General features: G+C 36.6%; 1 protein-coding gene across 3 annotated transcripts in view; it reads left to right on the plus strand.

Annotated features, from left to right (window-relative positions):
* The window catches only part of OXR1 (oxidation resistance 1), a 4,227,902-nt gene that overhangs the window by 1,731,062 nt on the left and 2,473,940 nt on the right, over window positions 1–22,900 (plus strand). For all 3 annotated transcript variants that reach the window (XM_044065701.1, XM_044065702.1, XM_044065703.1), the window contains exon 6: window positions 18,799–18,998. In XM_044065701.1, coding sequence (XP_043921636.1) covers window positions 18,799–18,998 — 200 coding nt within the window. The remainder of the gene's footprint in view (window positions 1–18,798; window positions 18,999–22,900) is intronic.

The following is a 22,900-nucleotide window of genomic DNA, read 5'->3' on the forward strand; positions in this document are numbered from 1 at the left end:
CTAAAAATGACATTTTTTCAGCAACTCATTAATGTGCAGTGACATACAGATAGGTCGTTAGGGTCTATGTTAGAAGCACGAAACAGCTTTTGAGCAAACACGTAAAGAGCAACACATATTCATCAAACCGCATTTAAGTGATTCGATGAATATGTCACAGGGCAAGGAGGTAGTTGGCCAACTACATGGAGTTGCCCTTTCCTTCTCTATAGTGTGATCGCGGAGTTGGTATATTTGGTTGGGGGGTGTGGGGGGCACAGCTCCCCATGTTGGGGGGTGTGGCGGGTGAAGCCCCCCCACCTGATAATGGTTTTAATTTGTATTTTTTCCGAACAGCCACGTGAATTTTTTCACTAGGAAAAAATATGTTTATGTGGCCATTGCAATTTTGTTGTTCTGATATAAACCCGCTTTTTATTAATGCATTCAGGCCAACAAACCACACTCCTATAGATGTGGTTACATATTTTGTTGTCTATTACCTTCTCACATCACTATATAGACAAGATATGTAACACTGAAACAAACTAAGATAAAAAAAATCTAATAATATTAACTCCAGGTGTAGAATATCAAGATGGAATGCAGAAAGAAAAATGTCTAAGTAGATGCAAAGAGAATCCAGCCAGAAAGGCTTTAACAAACAGAGAAATGTATGTAAAATCATAGATGATTAGAGGACTCTAGTCAGAAAGACTTTAATATACACAGAAATGTATGTGCAAAGACATTTATAAACATCTCTTTATCAAGGCATTAGTGATTCAGTTGGCATATACGTGTTATGAAACTCCAAACCTGCAAGAAAAATAATTTCTCTCACCCCTACATTACTGAGATCTACATAACAGCCCAAACATTAATCACAAACTTTGACAAATTAGAACCTGTCACATGAAAATAATGAGTATTTCTCTTTCCAGAAAAATCTGGTTGACTGCTACCTACAATACAGTTGTCAGTCGAACACAAACTAACCTGGGTATAATTAGATATACATATATTCTGTTTGAGGCTAGCCAATAGCAGTATTCATACTGAGATTAATTGTAATGTATTGTTGAATGTAGTTTGTACAATAGTCTGTAATGTAAGAAAATGCAATCTGAAAGGTAACACAAGAATAAATGATTTATATAAAAAGACAAAAATGGTAGCTACTAAAATTGTGTTTCTAAGTATAATAAATCATCCCAGCATTGAGGCAGTTTTATTTGCATACCATCTTCATATATGCACAGCAGTGCATGTACCTATTTAGTTGAATTGGTGCTAAATGTGAACTAGTTTTACTAACAGCAAAACACATTAGCTAAGTCACATGTACTTGTCCTAGCTGATGATATAAATGGAATGCTCTGGGTTATGGTGCTAACAACCCTGAGTGTGCAGGAACAGCGTCAGAAGCTATGAGAGTCACTGTCACCCTTGTCAAAGTTACGAAGGCCACTGCTGACAACGCATGTAAGAAGTTGCCCTAGGGCTTTAACCTCACATAGCCTATGTATAGCAATTTGTTACTCATAGTAATGAATAGTCAATAACCCTAACAAGGTTTCCCTGCTCTAGGCTAAACAACAGCATATGGTTTCTGACCTCAGAGTGAGGCTGGCACTTTATTGACATTCTATGACTGAATAATCATTGCTGTCCTCCACCTCAGAGTCAAAAACAAACCAGCGTCTGAAAACGAAAAGCAAGTATTGCATTGCAGTATCACTGGTCCTCTATGATATTGAAGCACCCCAAGCAGAAATACTATATGCATACAGCTGATGTACCAAACCTCTTGTAGGCCACAATCTGCAACTAATAATGGATGGAACTTGTTTCAAGAATGCAGTACTGTTTGTAAACATTATTGCGTACATTTTTACTAGTTCACAAACCACATATGCTAGAACTGTGTGAGTTTTCCTGCGTGAAGGTAAAAAGTACAATTTTCATATCCAGAAATATTTATTTAAAAATGTGGAAAGCAGGTTAATCAGTTTTCTTCTTCCCTCACTATGAATTCAGTGGCCTGCTTCATTCATTAGCGTTGGTGTCAGAACACCATTTCAGCAGACAATGCTGGTATTATCATACAGACTGTATTTAAAAAGTTGTAAGATAAGGCAGGAAATATAACTTGCATTTAATTTCATGCTGGCATCTTAAAGACATGCCTGGTGGTATGGTTTAAATCTTCTTCTTTCAGCTTTTCCCGGTTAGGGGTCATGGTATGGTTTAAATCACAATGTCCTTATTTATTTATATGTTTTGTTAACTAAGCTGTCCCCTAAGTTAAGGCCAACAAGAGCAGTTACATTAATGGAGGTTGAGAGAATCAAACCTAGAACTGAATGATGAAGCGTATTAGACACTTACTGACTTAATCCTATCTGCTAAATTACTTGGCTGTGTTGCTGATAGGACAAAATTTTTTACATAATAGACTAATTTTGTCCTTTTCTTGTTTACTCGCATACATTTTCACTGAGTGATTTAAATGTTATTATACTGTGTAAAATAATGAAAAATTAGTGATCAGTATCCTTACACTGTTAATCCAACCTAATACCTGAAATTCTCTGACAGCATTTGCCACAATTGGTCAAATGCTATTAGTTGGCCAGTTAATGCCACATCATTACTCTTTAATGAAATGAAAACCTGCAGATTTAAAGCTCTGAAGGCAATTTATGTCTTGGGCAAGGGCTAGCACTAGTCAATGCTTGTATAAGTTATTTACCATTGTCTGCCTTTATTGCTGGTTGCATGAAGATATGCAACAAGAATGGTGCAGAATAATATGTAGAAGGGATGAAAATGGCCTTGGTAAGATGTCAGGAGGACTGGTGTAAAACATATCTGGTTAAATAATGTATCTGACAGGCAGTAACCCAGGACGTTACACATCTGGACAACAATCCATAACAAAAGCACACGTGTAAAGGGACCATTAGTAAATATGTTAGATGATACAGATTTAAGCAAGCAATGTGTCAGGGTAACAAAGATGGATGGTGAGATAATGCACAGGAAAAGAGAGCACCAGTAGAAACAAAAGCAAGCTTTCTCTCCCTATAGATACTCGCTAAAACTTTGTCCTGAATATTGTGTGCAGTTCTGAAAGCCATATCTTGGTCATGATCTAGCACAGAGGCAGTTTAGATCACAAACAAATTATGCACCTTTCTTGTCAGAAGTCATATAAAGAGAGACTTGCAAGTTTAATGTGTACAGTTTTAATGACGTTAGAAAGAGAAGCTATCACAGAAACAAATCTGCACCTTTGTTTTTTTTTCGTTTTGTTTTTTTTTTTGCTTTGTTTTTTGGCATCCATAAAATTTAGAGAGGTGCTACCTTTCAAAAAACATGAATGAGTATAAGAAGACACAGTCTGAAGATTCACCATAGATGTCTTAAGATTTTTTTTTTTTCACATAAAGACCACTGGATAATAGGAGCAGACATTCTTAAATAGGCTATATTGTCTTATCATCAGTGAAGTGCTAAAAGTCACTACAGCATGGAACAGATCTAAGACATTCCTTTTAGTTAAAGAAGGGTCTGTGCTTTAGGGAATGGTACTTCTCATCATAAATTCACCTTACTTAGATGTGCCCTGTTAAGACTGAACCTTTCCCCAGCTTTATGTATATTTCCAAGGAGTAAGCTGTTCTGTGTCTCATGTAAATAAGTGTCTATGAGGGAATGAATCTTTTCTATACTGGAAGGTGAGCAATGCAACATCCCTTCATAAATACTTAATTTTGAGCACTCACACTCAGTAAATAGCCAATGTTTGAGATGACTGTTCACTAATGGACTGCCATGATTCCTGCAACTTGTGCATTAGTTAGGGAAATAGGCTGACTAGGTGGGTCAAGCAACCCATATCTGTAACTTGAATATTTGTGTCAGCTTTGCTGCCCCAAATGAAAAACTAGTTGTGCATCACACTGCAGAATACAGGTAAGTACCTGAGTAGAAACAGGAAGGGCAGTCAGACTCAATGACTGTGTAGTGTCTCAAAGGAATGGTATGATCACACTGCAGAATACAGGTAAGTACCTGAGTGGAAACAGGAAGGACAGTCAGACACAATGACTATATAGTTCTCTCAAAGGAATGGTATGGATGCCTTTAACAAGCACTCTGCTCCTCATTCAGTGGAGGAGGTCATAGCATAGGCATGTCCATGTAACTGAAGGTTGAATAAATTGACAGTGTGTACAGCTGACTACTGCAGGCAATGGACCACCTGTATCTGTCACCAGCCCACATGAATATAAGCAGTACCTTCTCTAGTCACAGTGGCAATGGGTAAGTACCAGTCCTTAGCATCCCTGGCTATTTCAATATGTACTGAATGCACAACTTAGCTTTCTGCAGCTAGGTACATTAGTACAACCTTGCTTGAGGCACCACCTATAAAGCACACATTACAGTTAGTACAAGTAACCTTCACTAGTGTATGTTGTTCAGCTCTGACCTCATTAAACCTGCGTACCATGCCTCACTAGCATCTCTTTACACTGTTATTGATAGGCTATTTCTGACTGTTCAGACATGTCTGATGAGAAGCCTTTGGGCCTACCTACTATGGTCTCTGGCAACAGTGTATGCTGTCAATGCTTAATATATTACTGATGTGTTGAAATGTCAGAGATAGATAGCTTAATGCTGTACATGTTGCCATGGATTGGGAGATAGCAGTACATTGGTTTAGAGTGATGTAAAAATCATGGCCATATGTGATGGCTTTAGTGACTGTGTCAACAGGAAGTAAAATCATTTTGAAATTCTTAAGGTTCTCAGTCAGGTCTATAAGGTCAACTTTGAAGTAATCCTTGAATATAGTTGATTTTTTTCAGCAATTTGATATTAATTTTGAGGTAAAAGTGATGACCTGCTTATCAGATTGGATTAAGAAAAGAATACCTTTAGGAAATATTCAGTCAAAAGCAGCATTTGTAAGGTCAAATTCAAGTATATTTCTCCTTATCATGGGAACTTGGATCTAGAGAGTTGGTATTAATGAAATTTAGGAGGCATTGGGTATATTCATTGCAATATATGTAAGACTACCAGTTGATGGGTGGGTAATTAAAGTCACCTAGAATTAGACTAGTATAATTAACACATGTAGAATCCAACTTGTAAAGGGACCTACTTTGTCAGCATGTGACACTGAAAGGGAACAATGTGATAAATGACTTTATTTTTTTTTTTTTAAATTCTTTATTACAGTTTTATATGCAACAACAGAAGTCAATGGTTACATCATATCAGCGATACATAAGCATTAAAGTATTAAAACTAGATACAAAGGATAAGGTATCATTTAAGCCTACTGTCATACACAAACTATATACACAATATATACAAAGTGCCATTGCTTTAAATTGGTACATCTTACTATCTCTGACCTTCAATAGAGTTTATACAATAAGGAGATCTCTCTTTATGTATAAATCATATATTTGGGTTCCCAACAATCAAATTTCAGCAAGGAGTAAAAAAAGAGAATTCCATAGACTCTGATTTTCAGATCTTTTGCGCGGGCTCATAGTAATCAATTTCTGGGAGGTAATATAAGTAATTGCCATATTCCTAAAACTGATCCAAGATAACTTTGAGCGGTCCATCCAGTGTTTGGTAATATAGAACTTAATTAGAAGACAGACATTAATCAGTAGCCTAAGTCGTAGAGGTGACAGATTTATATTAGTAATATGTAGTAAGGCCATTTCCCAAGATAATGTCGACTTATGGTAACCCATTTTACTTAGTCTGACCTTAAGAGAACACCATAGGTTTTGGGCATATTTACAAAACCATAAAATATGGATAATGTCGGCACGTGGGTGTGAACAACAGGGGCAAACAGTGGATACAGATGAGTTAAATTTATTTAAGTGAGTATAAATGACTTTATTAAATGTGACCAAAATGTCATGGAGCTTGAATTCAGAAGCTTGAACTATTTGGCATAAGTTAATAGCTGAGCAGGTAAAAACAAGTACTCAGCACTGTCCCACATTGTCTGAAATAGTGCTATCCACTGAACTGTTATGCAGGGAGTATTATCAAAACACTGAATCTGGATTTCTCTGGTAACATATATTTTTTTTATTTCCTGAAATAAAACACTATCTTTGTTTTTTGCCCATGTTGGCATAAATGGCTATCACTGATACAAATGCACATGTAATTCTTTTGTAAATAACAATGCCCCTAGCTAGTATTACTATTGTAATGCTATTTATAGATATATATATATATATATATATAATATATCTTCTTCTTCTTTTCCCGGTTAGGGGTCACCACAGCGGATCACCTGTCCGCTTACGATTGGCAGTGGAGTTTTATGGTGTCGAGTTGCCAGCCTGGCTCCCAACCTTCTGCAGAAGGCACACACACACACGCACATACTCACTCATGCCTAGGGCCAATTTAGAGTGTCCAGTCCACCTACAGCATGTCTTTGGGATGTGGGAGGAAACCGGAGCACCCGGAGGAAACCCACGCGACCACAGGGAGGACATGCAGACTCCACACAAAAGGCACCCCAGCCCGCTGCACCACTGTGGCTGCCTATATATATATATATATATATATATATATATATATATATATATATATATATATGTGTGTGTGTGTGTGTGTGTGTGTGTGTGTATGGGTCCCTTTCAGAGAGTTGAACTTTTAAAAGCTCGACTTTCATATGACCAAGACCATATGATCAAACTTTTAAAAGTTCGAACGGCCTGAATGGGGATCTTCACAGAGCATGGAATGGGAAGATTTCCCTTTACCATAATGTAGTGCGATCTCGGTTTTGGTATATTTAAATAGCAGGGGGTGTGGAGGGTGCACTGGGGCTGGCCCCCCTGCTAGCACTGTTTATTTTTTTTTTTTGTCTATTTATTTTAGTTATACATTTTCAAACATTCAAATGTTTGATCATATGGTCTTGGCCATCTGGATGTTTGATTATGTGAAGTAGACCCATATATATATATATATATATATATATATATATATATATATGTTTAGGACTATTCACTGAAAGTACATTTCACTGAAACACATTTGACTGTACACAATTCACTGAAAGCTCAATTCACTGAAACACATTTCACTGAAGGATATATATGGCCTTTTCCCTACTGTAGTGTGACCCTGGAGTTAGTATATATAGTAAGAAGGGTGGGGGCGTAAACCCCCACCTATTTTAAATATTTTGAACTATATACATGGATACTTGCAATTCCAATAAATTACTCATTTCTGAACATAATATATATCCAAAGTATGTGGGGAACTATGCCCCCCACACCCCCTTTACTATATATACTAACTCCAGGGTTGCACTACAGTGGGGAAAAGGCCCTATATAACTTTCAGTGAAATGTGTTTCAGTGAATTGTGTTTTCAGTGAATTGAGCTTTCAGTGATTTGTGCACAGTCATTTGACTTTTAGTGAAATAGTTCTAGATCCATATATATATATATATATATATATATATATATATATATATATATATATTAGCAACAGCAATATTCCTCAAATACATCTGTCCTCATTGACCAAATAACATCTTTCCCCGACAAAATAAGAACTTATTGTATTTTATATTCAGTCATGACTCTTATATCCAAGAAATATGTCAGATCAAAATTTATATTCACATACAATTTGTGTAAATAAACATCTTATATCACTTTTAATGTTACTGACATTTAAACTAAGTAGATGTAAGTAGATGTAAAGTATCCCCTAGCTTTAGGAGCTTGCTTCTTATTCAAACCTTTCTGCTCTTCTTGTTCCCTTTTGAACCGTATCCCCTATTGTGTCTTCCCCTCCTTCTGTCTGTGTAGTGCTTCCTTCACCTTCTTCTACTGAATCATCTTGCAATGCTTTAAATGTGTTACTAGTTTTCACACTATGTTAAACAACTGCAAAATTCTGTCTATAGTTCTTGATCTTTTTCTGTATCAGTTTCACTATAACTTTCCTTTCTTCACGTTCTTCTGTTCTGCCACTGTCTTTCTGGCCCCTTCCAATAAATGCCCATTTACATTTTGTGTAGTTATACATATCTGTGATTTGATAATCCATCCAAAAATATACTTTCAAACCACATTTACTGCATTTAGCCAAACACTCAAATTTAATATTTCCACTTTTCATGCATTACAAAAAGTTATTTAGAACAATAACTTTTTATCAATATTTTAATGTGAAGCAAAAAAAGCATGTTTTTCATCATTACTTCCAATAAAACAGTATACACCTACTTCTATTATTTATAATTGTACTAGGTAAGTGAGGTATTTTTGTCTATAATGCACAGAAACACCCAACTTTTCATACATCATTAACCCCCTTCTTCCGAGACATTATCCTCTTCTGCTGTTTCTTCATTTTCCAAAACATTTATGATAAAATGACGTTTTCTCTGCCTGCAATTTGTCATTTATAAAGGAGAGCATTTTATCCATTACTTCTCCCCATTTCTTCAACTAGTTCTGATTTGTCTGTCATTTATAATATTAGCTTATCTTCATGTCCCCACTTGTTATAACATCTGAGTGCTGCACTTCAATAACATCCACATTTGTATCCACCAAAGTATCCTTTATCCCACGTTTTTCACTCAGATGCATTCCTTACACCATTTTGGATCCTTTCTCTTTCATTATTTTGCCAGCACCCCTTGAAAAATAACAGGAGTATTTTATTTAAAACCAAGAACAATAAAACAAAATTCCATTATTACAAATTCTAAAGAAAGCATTCAAAGCAAGCTACATCTTTAAAAACATACATCATTTCCAGCCAAAAGAAAAATAAATACATCTTCAATTAAACCTGAGCCCATTCTCTGTAAAATAAAAACATTTTAAAATTTGATCAACCCCTCCTCATTATGCCATTCTGTATACTTTTTCGCACCCTTTTATCTTCACAGTACTAACTGCTACTTTATCTATTTTAATGTATTTAACACTTTCAAATACTCATTTAATACTTGCAAATACTCATAATATCCTTATTTACATTTCATTCTGTTAACTTCCTTAATTCTGCACTTTCTTCTCTTTGTGATATCAAATCAGAACTACATCTAGTATCAAATACCTTCAAATCTTTTATACCTGAAAAATAAAAGGCTTCATTTTCTTTTTTCTTACACTCTTTTCATTTCACATTTCACTGGACTTTTCCTGAGACAGTCACTACACAAAAATCCCATGTTGTAGATCCACTGTTCATACAGTCTTCTTCATAAAATAGCCTCTTTATATGCACACTACAACTCATTCCAACTTACTACTGCATAAATGTGTTTTATGTTGTCTATGTTTCCTTTAATATAGTCTTTTCATATACTATTTTCATACTGTACATTCCTTCTGTTTTCCCTGTTTACTTGTTTCCTTCAATAAACACCCATCCCCCACCAGTACTCAAACTACCTTTCTCAAATGCAAAGATGCTAAAAACACAGACTAAATTATATGTAAGCCACCATCCATTTCCTCTTTATACAGTGTCCCTGTTTTTATTATATTAAGCCTCACTGCCAACATATGTCAGTCGCACTAATGCCTATCAGTTCTACCTCTAACTTTTCTGGCAAAGGGAAAATATATACACAATAACTCACCTTACTTAACAATGCTGAATTAAACAAGTAAAATTTTCCCTTAAATACATAGTTTATCCCTTCCAAATTTGTATAACCCACTTAGGTATTCAAACATCCTTTTCAACACATTCTTCACAATCTCCCAATGCTTATATGTAACTCTTAACAACTTTATTTGTTCTAAGATAAAATGGATTTCCCTTTCTCGTACTACCCTTCCAAGTCTTCTCCATTTGTCTTTATTCTGTTCCAATCCTGCTTGCTTTAATTAACCCTGAAGAATATTTAAGCATGCTTTAAGATCCTTGCCTCTCCTAATACACAGAATATATCATCTGTAAACACTATAAGAATAATGTATTTCTCTCATATCTCCCAACCCTATCTGCAGTTCTTAAATTCTACTACTGCCATAACTGCCACTCCAAAAAGTAGCAGATTCTTAATCCTTATCTTTTTTTCCTGTGAGTATATTTGCACATGGTGTTATAATAGTATTTCATAGATCTCCTTAATTAACCAATTAAACCTTTCCCTAAAACCACATACATTTAAGATACTCATCATAGCTTCAGATAAAATATTAGCAAATGCCTTAGTGATATTTTCTACTACCAACATACCTCATTACTATTTCCCATTCAGTGAGTCATTTCACTCATTAGAATCAGCAATTCTTAAATCCTGCTATTTTTTCATTAGGGAATTTTCCAGCTCCCTGGCGAAATGTCCCCTAATCAGTATGAATCCCACCTCAAGTCTCCCATGAAAATAAGCTGTTGCCTTGTAGGACTAATTTAGTCAACAATAAATGGGCATAGCTGAAAAATGTCTTTAGATCAGTCTACTTATCAGGTTAAAAAGCAAACAAACAAATGTGAAACACACATATATATATATATATATATATATATATATATATACACACACACACACACACACACACACACACACACACACACACACACACACACACACACTTGCCTTTCTAGCACCCCTCACAACTATCTTGAGAAATAAAAAAAAAAAAGTCTGTTCTCTGATCAGGCTCTCCAACCGCCAGGTTGTAATGCCCTCATCCTGTATGTAAAAGCAAAAAAAGTCTGCTCTCCAGTTCTGGTGATCCATCCTTATGTTGTAAGGAAAAGTACTAGGTCCTGATGTCCTCATGCTCTATGTATAAAAAATGTGGTTCTCCCATCTGGCACACCTCCCCTCCTAAGACTAGAACCAGAGATGACCAAAAAATTACAAAAAAAAAAAAACCTGCCAACCTCACCCCTAACACTTTGAACCCGGATCCCTAGCCCTTTTGCCACACTATAAGGACTCTTCTTTCAATCAGCACATTTAGACTTATAACTCAGAATTTTTTTTCAAGAGAAAAACAATTCTGCTGTCAGCAATGACAGCCCAAAAAAATGTTTCAGCGTATTAAGGCAAAATCATAAGTTTGTTTTTCCTTTCTGGTGTGACCAGCTTCAAATGTGTAAATTAATTAATAGCCAGTTTAGATGCCCTACTCACAGTTATTTTGCCATGTTTTAATTAAACAACAGCCCTTCTTTCTTTTGGTAGCAGTGTGAACAAGTAACAATTCACAAAAATAAACCAGTTTTCTCTTATTTTCTTTGCAATAGGAGAAACAGGTAGCAGCTCACAGAAATAAAACAATATGTTCTCTCTATTTTTCTCTTTTGACAGTAGCAACAGATAGTTCACAGAAACAAAATAATACACTTTCCCTCTCCCTGTATCTCTGTGTCTTTCTTACTGTAGCAGGAGCAGCTAACAGTTTTCACTGAAACAAAACAATGTACTCCCCCCTTCTTTTGGTGGTGGCAACATGTAACAGTTCACAGAAACAAAATAACATGCTGTTTCTCTTTCTACCACAATAGCTCCAGCAGGAAAACATATTTTTTTAGTGAAGAAGCAGCAGAAAAAATGGCAAATATGTTAGTCACTTTCAGTTGAGCTTTTCCCAGTTAGATATCAGAAATTAAATGAGGGAGACAAATAAACAATAGTTTCTGTCAGGATATCTTCCCATTAAGAGAAAGGAAGTTATAGGCAAAATAGTTGTGTAAAACACTTCATTTAACAGTGGGAGTTATTATCTTGCCTAATATAGTCTGGGAGTGAAATACAATGTCCAGCCATTACAGTAACATTTGTTTACAGTCTTTAGGTACAAGTGCTTAACATATTAAAACAAAAGCTATCACTACTGAGTCTGGCAGAAATCTCTGAAAAATAAAGTAAACAAAAACAAAACAAAACAAAATGTCTCTTGCCACTAATGCAGTTACAGAAGTGTTTTTCCAATCTGGCTTCAGTGACCAACAATCTAGGAAGGATGCCTTAGGGCCAGCAATTTACAACAAAGAGCAACCGGTTCTCCCTTTCCCCCAACACTCCTGTAGGAAAATGGGGTTCCAGTCCTCTCACTTTTCCAGCAGCAGTATACCCTTTTCTCCTTCCAGATTCTCCAATCTTCCACTGGGCATACTCAGTAAATCCCATAGACTCTGTAACATCTGCCATACTGATACTCCCCACAGATTATATAGATGACCTACTCTCTCTTTAGACCTGGGAGCTTAAATGGCCAGGCTATCTCTACTACTTCAACTGCTAACACCTGTGAAAACAAACAAAACTCCTCAGCTATTCAAGACCTTATTTGACTCTCAGTCCTAGACCCTTCTGTAAGTATTATGTGCCAGGCAGCATCTGGTATCACTGTCATACTATGTCACTGTATGCTACTTAGATTTTAAATACTCATATAAATCCTGTATACATTTAACTTATATGCTTATTTTTTTCAGAAACGTCTCACTTGTCTAACTTCTTCTTCCCTATTAGTCCAATATGAGTTGCTACTTTACAATTTGAAAGTCAACAGAGGAAAATAAAAACAGAAAAGACTGCTGAAATGTGACTGATGAGAACATCAGAATTAGCTATAGTACTAAGTATGGTCTCATTTATAATCTCTTCCAAATGACATACTTCTTGTTTTCAAATGTTAGTACTGCTTCAAGTATGCCTCACTTTATTAAGGTCTCACTTGTAGGCCTTGTTGATGTTTGTTTGACTGATTACTCTGGTGTCTAATTAATGATGACTTATATAGCTTTCAGATACTTCCAGATGCGTTTGCAGATACATTAATCCATATGGAAATCAAATGTAAGCCCTTCAGAGAAGAGGAGACAGGAAGAAACACACACAAACAATGCACTGACCAGCTGTAAAGTCATTTTAGACAGCTTGCTTAATCATGCTGACCACTTGAGGACAGTAACATGGGATTCTCTGCAAAGTGCAAGCAGTTGTCAGGCAAGATAAAATGCATCTAAGGGGCAGACCAAGAAAATATCATATGCTGTATTGTACATCCTCAAAACCGATCCTGTAACTGGCTTCATTAGACAGAAGGCTATACCATATAGCATAAGCCCATTTGAATAACGTGTATATAAAATGCTTTGTTCTCACTGCCATCTGACAAACATTTTCATGCCTGCAAATTATAATTTATTTCTCCTGAAGTGCTCAGTGCCTATAATGAATAAAGTTAAGTATCTTTGTATTTCAGTTATCTACTCTTATTTACTTCAAAGCAAGAAAAGCACACATGGTGAATGCACCTCCAGTAGTCTGTCGTGCCCCAAAAACTGTGTTCCTTGTAGTGCACATCCCCTAAGAGAAGTATTTGCTATTTCATCTGTGATGTTGAAAATCTTATTTTTCTTCTTCCATTCACAAAGTCACAAGAGTGTAAAAAACAATTGCTCCATAATTCCCAGAGTGCCTAGCTGGCACATGTGAAACTGAAGTGTTTATGTAGAAAAGTAAAGCTTACTTATGCCTTCTTAATTTGCCCCATTACTGCACTGATAGTGAAAACCTAGTTGCTGGTTATGCAGAGCTACCTCACATTCACAGCACACCTAACAACCATAATCAGAAAATGTATGTCCTCATTACTTTTGTTTCATAGTTTCATAATTTCAGTTTCATAGTTTAGTACTAGGCTATCTGCCCTGGGGCATTTGCAAGCCTAGCCCTAAAGATGTGGCTTTCGCCACCCCATGTAGTGGTACTAAGGTGTATAGCATAAATTTAGAATACTGTGCCTTTGTCTAGTAGTGACACATTGAAGACCCCCTTACTTATTAAAATTAGTTTACTGTGCCTCTGTCTAGTAGTGACACAGAGATGACCCCTGGGGTAAACCTACGATCTCCCATCCACTCGTCAAGATTTCTCTTGAAGAGAGTCAGTGAGGGGCTCTGCCTAACATGGACTGGGATTTTGTTCCAGAGTATGGGAAGCCTCTGAGTTATGAATCTGTCCCTCCAGCATGTTCTATTCATGTTTGTACTGAGGTTTAAATCTTTGGCTCTCGTGGTTCTTATGGATTTGGATTTTTTGAGGTGGAGCATGTCCATCAATTCCTGGTTGGACATGGCCTTGTATGTCAGGCACAGATCACCTCTGAGCAGGTGGTATGCTACTGAATAGAGCTGGAGTTTCTTTAGCCTGGCAGCATATGACATATGTTGGAGACCCTTGATCCTCTTGGTGAGGTACTTCTGGGGTCTCTCCAGCTGTTGTAAGTGCTAGGTGAGGTACATACCAAATGGGGTATTGTACTCAATCATGGGCCTGATAAGGGAGGAGTACAGGGGCACGATGACCTCCTTTGATCTGGATGTGAACCCCTTCATGATAAGGTGGGCAAGGTAGAAAGTCTTTCTAACCACTTTGGCAATGTGGGTGTCAAATGAGAGGTCACTATCAACTTGGGTCCCCAGGTCTCTGATTACTTTTTCGGTACTCAGTGGGTTACTGTCTATGTGATCATTTGTGTGTACTTTGTTTTTCCCAAAGGGGATGACTATACATTTCTTGGCATTCAGTTTAAGGCCATGATTCCGGCACCAGTTGTCCGTTTCGGTGAGGCCTTTCTGTAGGATGTATGTGTCAGCTGGTGTATCGACTATGGCGCCTAGTTTGCAGTCATCTGTGAACTTTGTCAGCCACAACCCTCCCATGTTTGTTTTCACATCTGAGAAGTAAATGCCAAACATTGTAGACATTAATTCCTTCCAAGATTCCCAGTCCCACGGATGTAAGGAAGAAAGTATTCCTTGGCAGTTCACCTGCTGATATGTCCAATCCCTGAATAAAAAAATCAACAGTAAAAAGGTTGCATCAGAAACCAGGAAGCTAAACTACAAAGTCATATCCAGTTATGAATGGGAGTACATATCCATACAAAAAACAAATCATGCAGACATTACAGATACTAGAAGCTCATTCTACAACGTCATTTCAGAGTTGGAAATACCTACAGTGGTTCACATTTCTTTTCCTTCATATTAAAGTAGAACTAAGATTCAAATCATTAGTTGCTCCTACAACCCTAAACATGCCAACATATTTGTGAAACTTAAAATGCATTCATGTTAGCAAACCGCTAGCAATAAAACTCCAAATATTGTTTTGCTTATTCTCAGTAGGGGCAATTGTAATTCCACTGTAGTGTTTACAAAATATATTTTACAGAAGCAGATTTCAGTGGCATCAGATTTTAAAGCACTGCAGTAACATTTCACATTTGTGATGCTGGTAAAGTGTATCAAGCCTTTTTCTTCATTTGTTACATGTACAAGGTCAGTAGCAAAAATAAAGAAAGCCCCATATGTGTTTAAGTTGTCCTATACAATAAATCTCTATGGCAAACACCAAATGGATGTGGAATGCATAAACAAAACACCTACTCAGAGCATACTGTATTTGCGTAAATGCTGACAATGTTAATATAGCACAAAGAACCTGTAAAGGACCTTGAGTTATTATACATGCATGATGTCACTTTAAATCAATGAAATGACCATGATACAAGAAAAATATATCTTGTGTTATAAAATGATACAAGAACTCTAAGGACAACATTAAACAGGTACTCTGACTTTAAATGTTCTGGTCAAATTAAGACAAAAGATGTAATATTAATGCTGATATCATTTGAAAAAAAAAGATTATAAAGAAAATGATAAGTCTGTGAAAGGGCATGGGATTATAGCTGTCGTAATAATATTTAGTGATATGCTATGAAACTTGAGATTGTCAGTCACGGAGTACAGTTATTTTATAAATGGCATCGACCTCCTAGGAACTTCACAGAAATGGGACACAGGCTTATTGGTTATCACTTGCTCAGCAAAATCAAATAATTTAATGAAGTGAGAGATTATGGAAAGAAGTCTATCAGGAGCTTAATAAAATCCACCAAAGCCAAGTTTGAGGCTAAATTAGTTAACCAAGCTAAAGACCATCACAAGGCTTTTTTTAGTTATGTTCATAATCTCAAACGCACAATACAATAATGCACTGACCCAATCATGAACAATGTTCTCTACATGAATGCTGAAGATATAGCCAACCTACTGGCTGATAAATTCAGTCCCACCTCTCCCCTCAAGATATTCCTGAAACTGTCTTATTTCCAACTGTCACACAAGATCAAGTCCTAAAAGCACTATTGAAAGCTGGAAATGCTGTACTGATGGGTCCACTTTGGCATGAATTTATCCAGACACATGCAACAACTGGATTGACACAGGGGTACCTTATAAAAGGATATAAGGCCTAAACAATATGTCCTACATGGACCAACTGAAGGCCCTGTCACTATATAAAGTATCCTACCAACTGCTAAGAGATTACTTATGTCTGGCATACAATGCATCCTCTGACCCCAATGATAATGGATTTACTGCACATCAGCAAGTCAGATGGCATCAGAAATACTAAAGTTAGGGATCTAAATCTCTTCTGCAACATCAACAGAATGATTTGGAGGGACAGGTTTAACATGCAGAATATTCAGCTATACTGGAACAGACTCCTCATCTACATAAAACAAAGATTATCGCTGTCAATATTCAAGCACAGCTTGGCTCTCTGGATGAAAAACATATATGTATGTGTCTGTGTATGTGTATGTTTCATCAAACATTGAATGCTCATAAGAGCTAACACAGAAAGAAGGAATCATTTAAGATTGAATCTAAAATGATCGAAATCAACAAAAATTAAAAGCCCCCCTGCACCCCCACACTCCCTGCTAAAATGATCATAATCAACAAAATCTAAAGCTCCTGTGCACCCTCACACTCCTTGCTAATTATATATACCAGCTCCAAGATCACAGAACAGTGCAGTAAGGCAAAATACCCTGACCCAACTGTACCGTGATCTCATAAAAAGGCTGCCAGCAAAAACTCCACTAATATGAGTATTTGCTCTTATTTACAGGTTATAAAGCATTCGCTGATATGAACATTTGCTGTTTTGACCTGCAACTATATATATATATATATATACATATATATATATATATATATATATATATGGGATCCGTACAGATCCCCGAAGACAAAATCACCAAAACTAATTTCGGTTTGGCATACTTGCGCGAAAGTGCTTTTCACCAAAGAAGCACTTTCGTACAAGTATGCCTGTTTGCGAGACCGCACTATGGTGTGGATAAGGGAACATTCCCTTTTCCTCACTGTAGTGCGGTCTCAAAGTGAGAATATTAAAGTAGGGGGGTGTGGGGGGTCGCCCCCCTGCATAAACGGAGATTTCTTTCTTTTTTTTTTTTTAACATATATTAATGAAAGTGCTTTTTCGGTGAAAGTGCTTTCATTAATATATGTTCGGTGATTATGGATTCGGGACTTTGCACATTCGTGCGTAAGTCCTAGATCCATATAAATGTATATATATATATATATATATATATATATATATATATATATATATATTATATATATATATATATATATATATATATATATAAATGTACGTTAGAGCGACAGTCCACAACACTGACACCCACAACACCGACACCACAAGAACGAAACCGCAAAAACATGAAAGTTCACATGCCCAACAAACCACAATACCAACAATTAACAAAACAAAATGTTCACTGTTCCACACAACACACACACAACACAAGCACACCAACAACCTAAAAACCTACACTACAACTTACACACAACCATCTATGCACCAACCTTAACCCAAACCCTAACCCTAAGGTCCATCACTATCGCCCACTTACCTTACCTGCACCCTAACCTTAACCCACTTAATCCACCCCTAACCCTCGAGTCCCTCACTATCGCACACTTACCTTACCCGTACCCTAACCCTAACTCACTTAATCCACCCCAACCCTCAAGTCCCTCACTATCACACACTTACCTTACCCGCACCCTAACCCTCTCACTATCGCACACTTACCTTACACGCACCCTAACCCTAAATCCCTCACTATCGCATGCACACCTTACACACACCCTAACCCTAAATCCCTCGCTATCACACACTTACCTAGTCACGCTCACACGTTTCCCATGTCGGTGTTTTCGCTGTCGGGATTCCAAGTTGTCGGTTAACTGCTCCGTCTTCTGGCATTGGTGATGTCAGTGTCAATCTTCCAAGCTTTCGTATTATTGTAGGGAACCCATATATATAGATATTTGTTGTGTGTGTGTGTGTGTGTGTGTGTGTGTGTGTGTGTGTGTGTGTGTGTGTGTGTGTGTGTGTGTGTGTGTGTATACACACACACACACACACACACACACACACACACACACACACACACACACACACACACACACAGACTCACACGTGCATGATTTCAACTGAGTTTTAAAGTGTAGTTCTCCAGAATGATTTTCTGAAACTGCACGTGTTTTGCTCAAAGAAAACGGCACTAGCAGCTAGTCAAACTTTCATTTTCTGTGAAGGTATTACTTATTCAGTCTTGATTACAAATATTAGCCAGGGTGTGTTGCGGTGAGGGGCATGTGTATTGCGTCTCAGCAGAGGAAATAGCTTGTGGAGTTTTGTAGTTTATTTAAAAAAATGTGTTTTCATTCTTTTCTTCTTTTTTATTTATTTATTTTTTCAAATACCAATTTAATTAAGTGGAGCTATAGCTTAAACATAGCTTATAAATATATACATACATTTTAGTTATTTTTAAATCAAATTTAAAACATGTGGGAAGCAGAAGTATTGCTGTAATCTAATGTGTTTTTTTTAATTACAGGTTAAAGAAAAAGTCCCAGTCCATTGATATTGCTGCACAGGGATATGGCAGCCCTTTATCAGCCGACTCACAGACATCTCAGCCTAGTAAACCAGCAGTTGTTCTGAAAGCTGCAACTCTCGAAGAGGAGCAACAAAATGCTACTAACACACAAAGGCGAAACCCACGACGCACAGAATTGAAGAGGTACTACACCATAGGTAAGACACGCAAAGCCACAATCTGATTAATAAGAAAGTACAGTTCTTCAGTTCAAGTATATTCACATCATGCATTTTTAATGTCACGTTGTATATTTGTGTTCCTTAATTAAAATGTAATTGTCTGCTAGACTGGAGCATTTAAAATTTAGCTGTTGAAAGCAATACAGCAAAAAATTAGTTTTATATAATTGTTGATGCATATGTGGTATATTTATACAGTACGTTATTTATAGTTTCGTAAGCTAGCTTGACGGTTGAAGGGCAGTCAAATTACCTTCATTGAATTAGTGTCACTGTTAATTATTTTTTATTCTGATTTTAAGTATGTTTTATACTTTAAACTAGATTTGCTTTTTTTGGGCTTTTCATATTTGATTGAAGTATGATTGGTATGTTCTACCCTTTTGAATGTTATTCAGTCATACCTGTGGTGTTGTTTGGCTTTCAACAACAGCCTGAACAGATTCCCTGAAAAGGTTCACAACTTACCCTCATGGTCTGTGACTTTGGTGGCAGTTACAACAGTTAAGGCCTTTAGGGGGCATAAACACCTGCAAAGGGAAGCTCGTGGAACTCAACTCAGTATAAAAATGCTTAAACATGAACATCTGTTGATATTATTGCTTTTGATGAAATAGGCTTTGAAGAAATAGGTGTTGATGAGGAGAACCATATCCTTTTTAAAGCTTTGCTTTTCCTTCCCCTTACCATCATGAATTTAAAATATTTGACAGGGCAGAGTTGTCGCTATGCTCATCTGTGTGCAAATGTGTATAAATATCTGTGTGGGTAAATCTTCTTAATAAAAAGAGATACCAGTGCTTTCTAGACTAAAAGAAAGCAATTTTGCACACTCATTCTGTTTCTTAATAATGTGTTCTTTGATGGCCAGTGGTTATACATGTCAGTATAGTATTTTGGCAGGTAGGTTCAAATATAAATCAAATTCCAAGTTCTCTTTTCAGTTTCTATTCTTTTTAGATTAAATCAGTCATTATAATATTTTGCTAAGTGAGCAATAATCCCACACAAGGCTTTAATATGCAGAGCTTGTTATAATTTGTAAAAAGCACTTTTTATGCTAAAGATGCTTAGACCTACAAATGCTACATATCTGGAATGGTTCATTTGCATGTTTTTATTATATCTGAGCATATGCACTGAAATGTGATGCATTATACTCAGCAAGCTATGTGTTAGAAACTACTCATTTTTGAATACATGAAGAAAAGCACAATGAATCAATATCTTCAGATTACTATCCTAAAATGTTATCAGCTAAGAGTCATTTCACACTCATTCTGAGCTCATTCTATAGACTGACCAATTGACTGACAGTAGGTTAGACATATTTTATGAAATAGTTTGTTTAAATATTTGACAAATTTTCACAGCAAATACAGATAACCACTGTCACTGATCTAATACATATATAATACTGTTTGTTGACATTAAATATTTATATAACTTATATTTTGGATGTAAAATACTTCTTCCAACAACAAATACATATGATACAGCAACTATGAAACATTAGACTGAGGAACTATTTAACAACAAAAATATTAAAGATGTATAAACGAATAAAACATCAAATATACAGCACTTTATCAGGCCACTGTGTAAATGCAATAATGCCCTACAGGGTGGGTGTTATTGGCCTGTGGTATCTGGCCTCACAATAACACAGCCCGGACATGATTTCTTCAAAATAACAGTGTGACTGGCATAATGTTTAAGATGTTTACCTTACAGGCACAAGGTGCAGGGCTTGATTATTCACATGGCTAATTAGCTAGGCTTAAAAATGGCCCACAAGGGCAATTAGTCTAGTACTAACCTATAAATAAATTTTAGGGTGGGAGGTTGACATAATGATTAAGGTGTTTACCTTACAAACACAAGGTACAGGGTTTGATTCTCACATGGGATACCTGACTAGGCTTTAAATGGCACATAAGGGCAATTATCTAGTATTAACCTATAAACCCTGTCATGGATGCATGCATATCATCCATTTATTTTTATAAAAATATTTCAGTCTGTTTTCTATATGTATTTATGTTTAGAACTCTATATGTATTTATGTTTAGCCCTCCAGTGACCTCAACTACCAGCTAACACCTCCCTCCTTATATGCCTGTTCATTGCTCTGCTTAGGAGTGTAGAACTCATGGGCTGTATAGATATGATTGACTGCACTAGGAACTTCCTGACGAGTGTCTCATATCAATCAAAAAGCTCAAATAGTTTAATTATAAAATCTGTAATGGTCCAATAGAAGGTACTGCATTGCCTCTTGGTTCCAGTAGAGGATGATTCCTGGACTTTTTTGTACTGCTTTATCTGCAGGAATGTTGATACAAAGGATGATGATGTCATTTCAGGGTATATATACCGGATTCCTTTCACTACAGATATCTGACTGTACCTTTGCAGAATGTAGAGAACTGCTCTTGCTCCATTCCTTGGTCTATAACAGGAAAATACTGTATTAATGTAGTCCCTCCTCATCTAGAAAAGAGTGCTTATCTGTGATCTATTCATCCTATCAAGGTAACCCATTAAGCATCTGGGTTGGGAAGTGACTCTGGATGTCGGTATCACAGAGATGTGTCTTGAGTCTGCAGTTAAAAACTATCCAAGCATCAATTTATTTGCTTATGTGTTAGTTCACTGTTGTTTGTATGATACCATCATTATTAATTTAACAAAAGAAAATATCCATGTATTGATGCATACAGTCCAGTGCAAGCTCTGCACAAGCCTGCATGAAGTGGCACACATGTGAATAAAGTATTATAATTGTATGAAAGATAATACCCTGCTGTTGTCTGCCATGTGGTATGTTCATTCATAAACATCACACCAATTGTTCCATTTCACTAAATGAATAGATCTAATGCAATAATTTGTACTAGATGCCAAATGTTGTCCTTTGTTTACTGACCCATGTAATATAACTCTTCTGATATCAGAAACTAAACTGCACAAGAATAGACAATAAATGACTCTCCTTCTGAGCGTCTCATATCTTTGCATTTGCAAAGTTTTTGTGCTATTTATAGTGTATTTTGTGTTTTCCAGAGATGTTGTATGTTTATGTCTCACTAAAGAAATATGAAACGGTATGAAGTGAGTCATGTATTTAAAGTGTCATGAAGCATATGTTCTTAGACTGATTCACTGTAGGCTTTAAAACTCTTAAATAAGATTACAGTTTAGACTGTGAGTGAGTTTCAAGGATGATGTATACCATTAATGAAAAAGTAATTTCACTTTTCTTAGTCTATTACACTTCATAGGTTCATAGGTTCATAGGTACGTACTAGGCTATCTGCCAGAGGGCATTTATAGGTCTAGCCAGAGTGTGTCAGCTTTCGCTGCCCCATTGATTAATTAACTGATACCTCTGTTAAGAAGAGCCAATGAAGTGATCCCAGGGGTGTATTTTCTGTTACCCATCCACTCATCAAGGTTTCTCTTGAAGAGTGTTAGTGAGGGGCTCTGCCTAATGTAGTTAGGAATTTTGTTCCAAAGCATGGGGAGTCTCTGTGACAGGAATCTATCCCTCCAGCATGTTATATTTATTGTTGTGGTGAGGTTCAGCTCACTAGAGCGAGTGGCTCGCAGTGACTTGGATTTCTTTAGGTGGAGCATGTCCATCAATTCTGAGTTGGACGTGGCTTTGTAAGTCAGGCAGAGATCTCCTCTGAGTAAGCAATATGCCACTGAGTACAGCTAGAGTTTTTCCAGTCGGGCTGCATAGGACATATCTTTGAGGCCAGTAATCCTCTTTTTGAGGTACTTTTCTGGTCTTTCCAGCTCTTGGATGTGTCTTGTGAGGTACATCCCAAACGGGGCATTGTACTCTATGATGGGTCTGATGAGTGACGAGT

This window comes from Protopterus annectens, chromosome 3.part0 (genome assembly GCF_019279795.1).
Source record: "Protopterus annectens isolate FY-2018-M chromosome 3.part0, PAN1.0, whole genome shotgun sequence".
NCBI classification, from domain to species: domain Eukaryota; kingdom Metazoa; phylum Chordata; order Ceratodontiformes; family Protopteridae; genus Protopterus; species Protopterus annectens.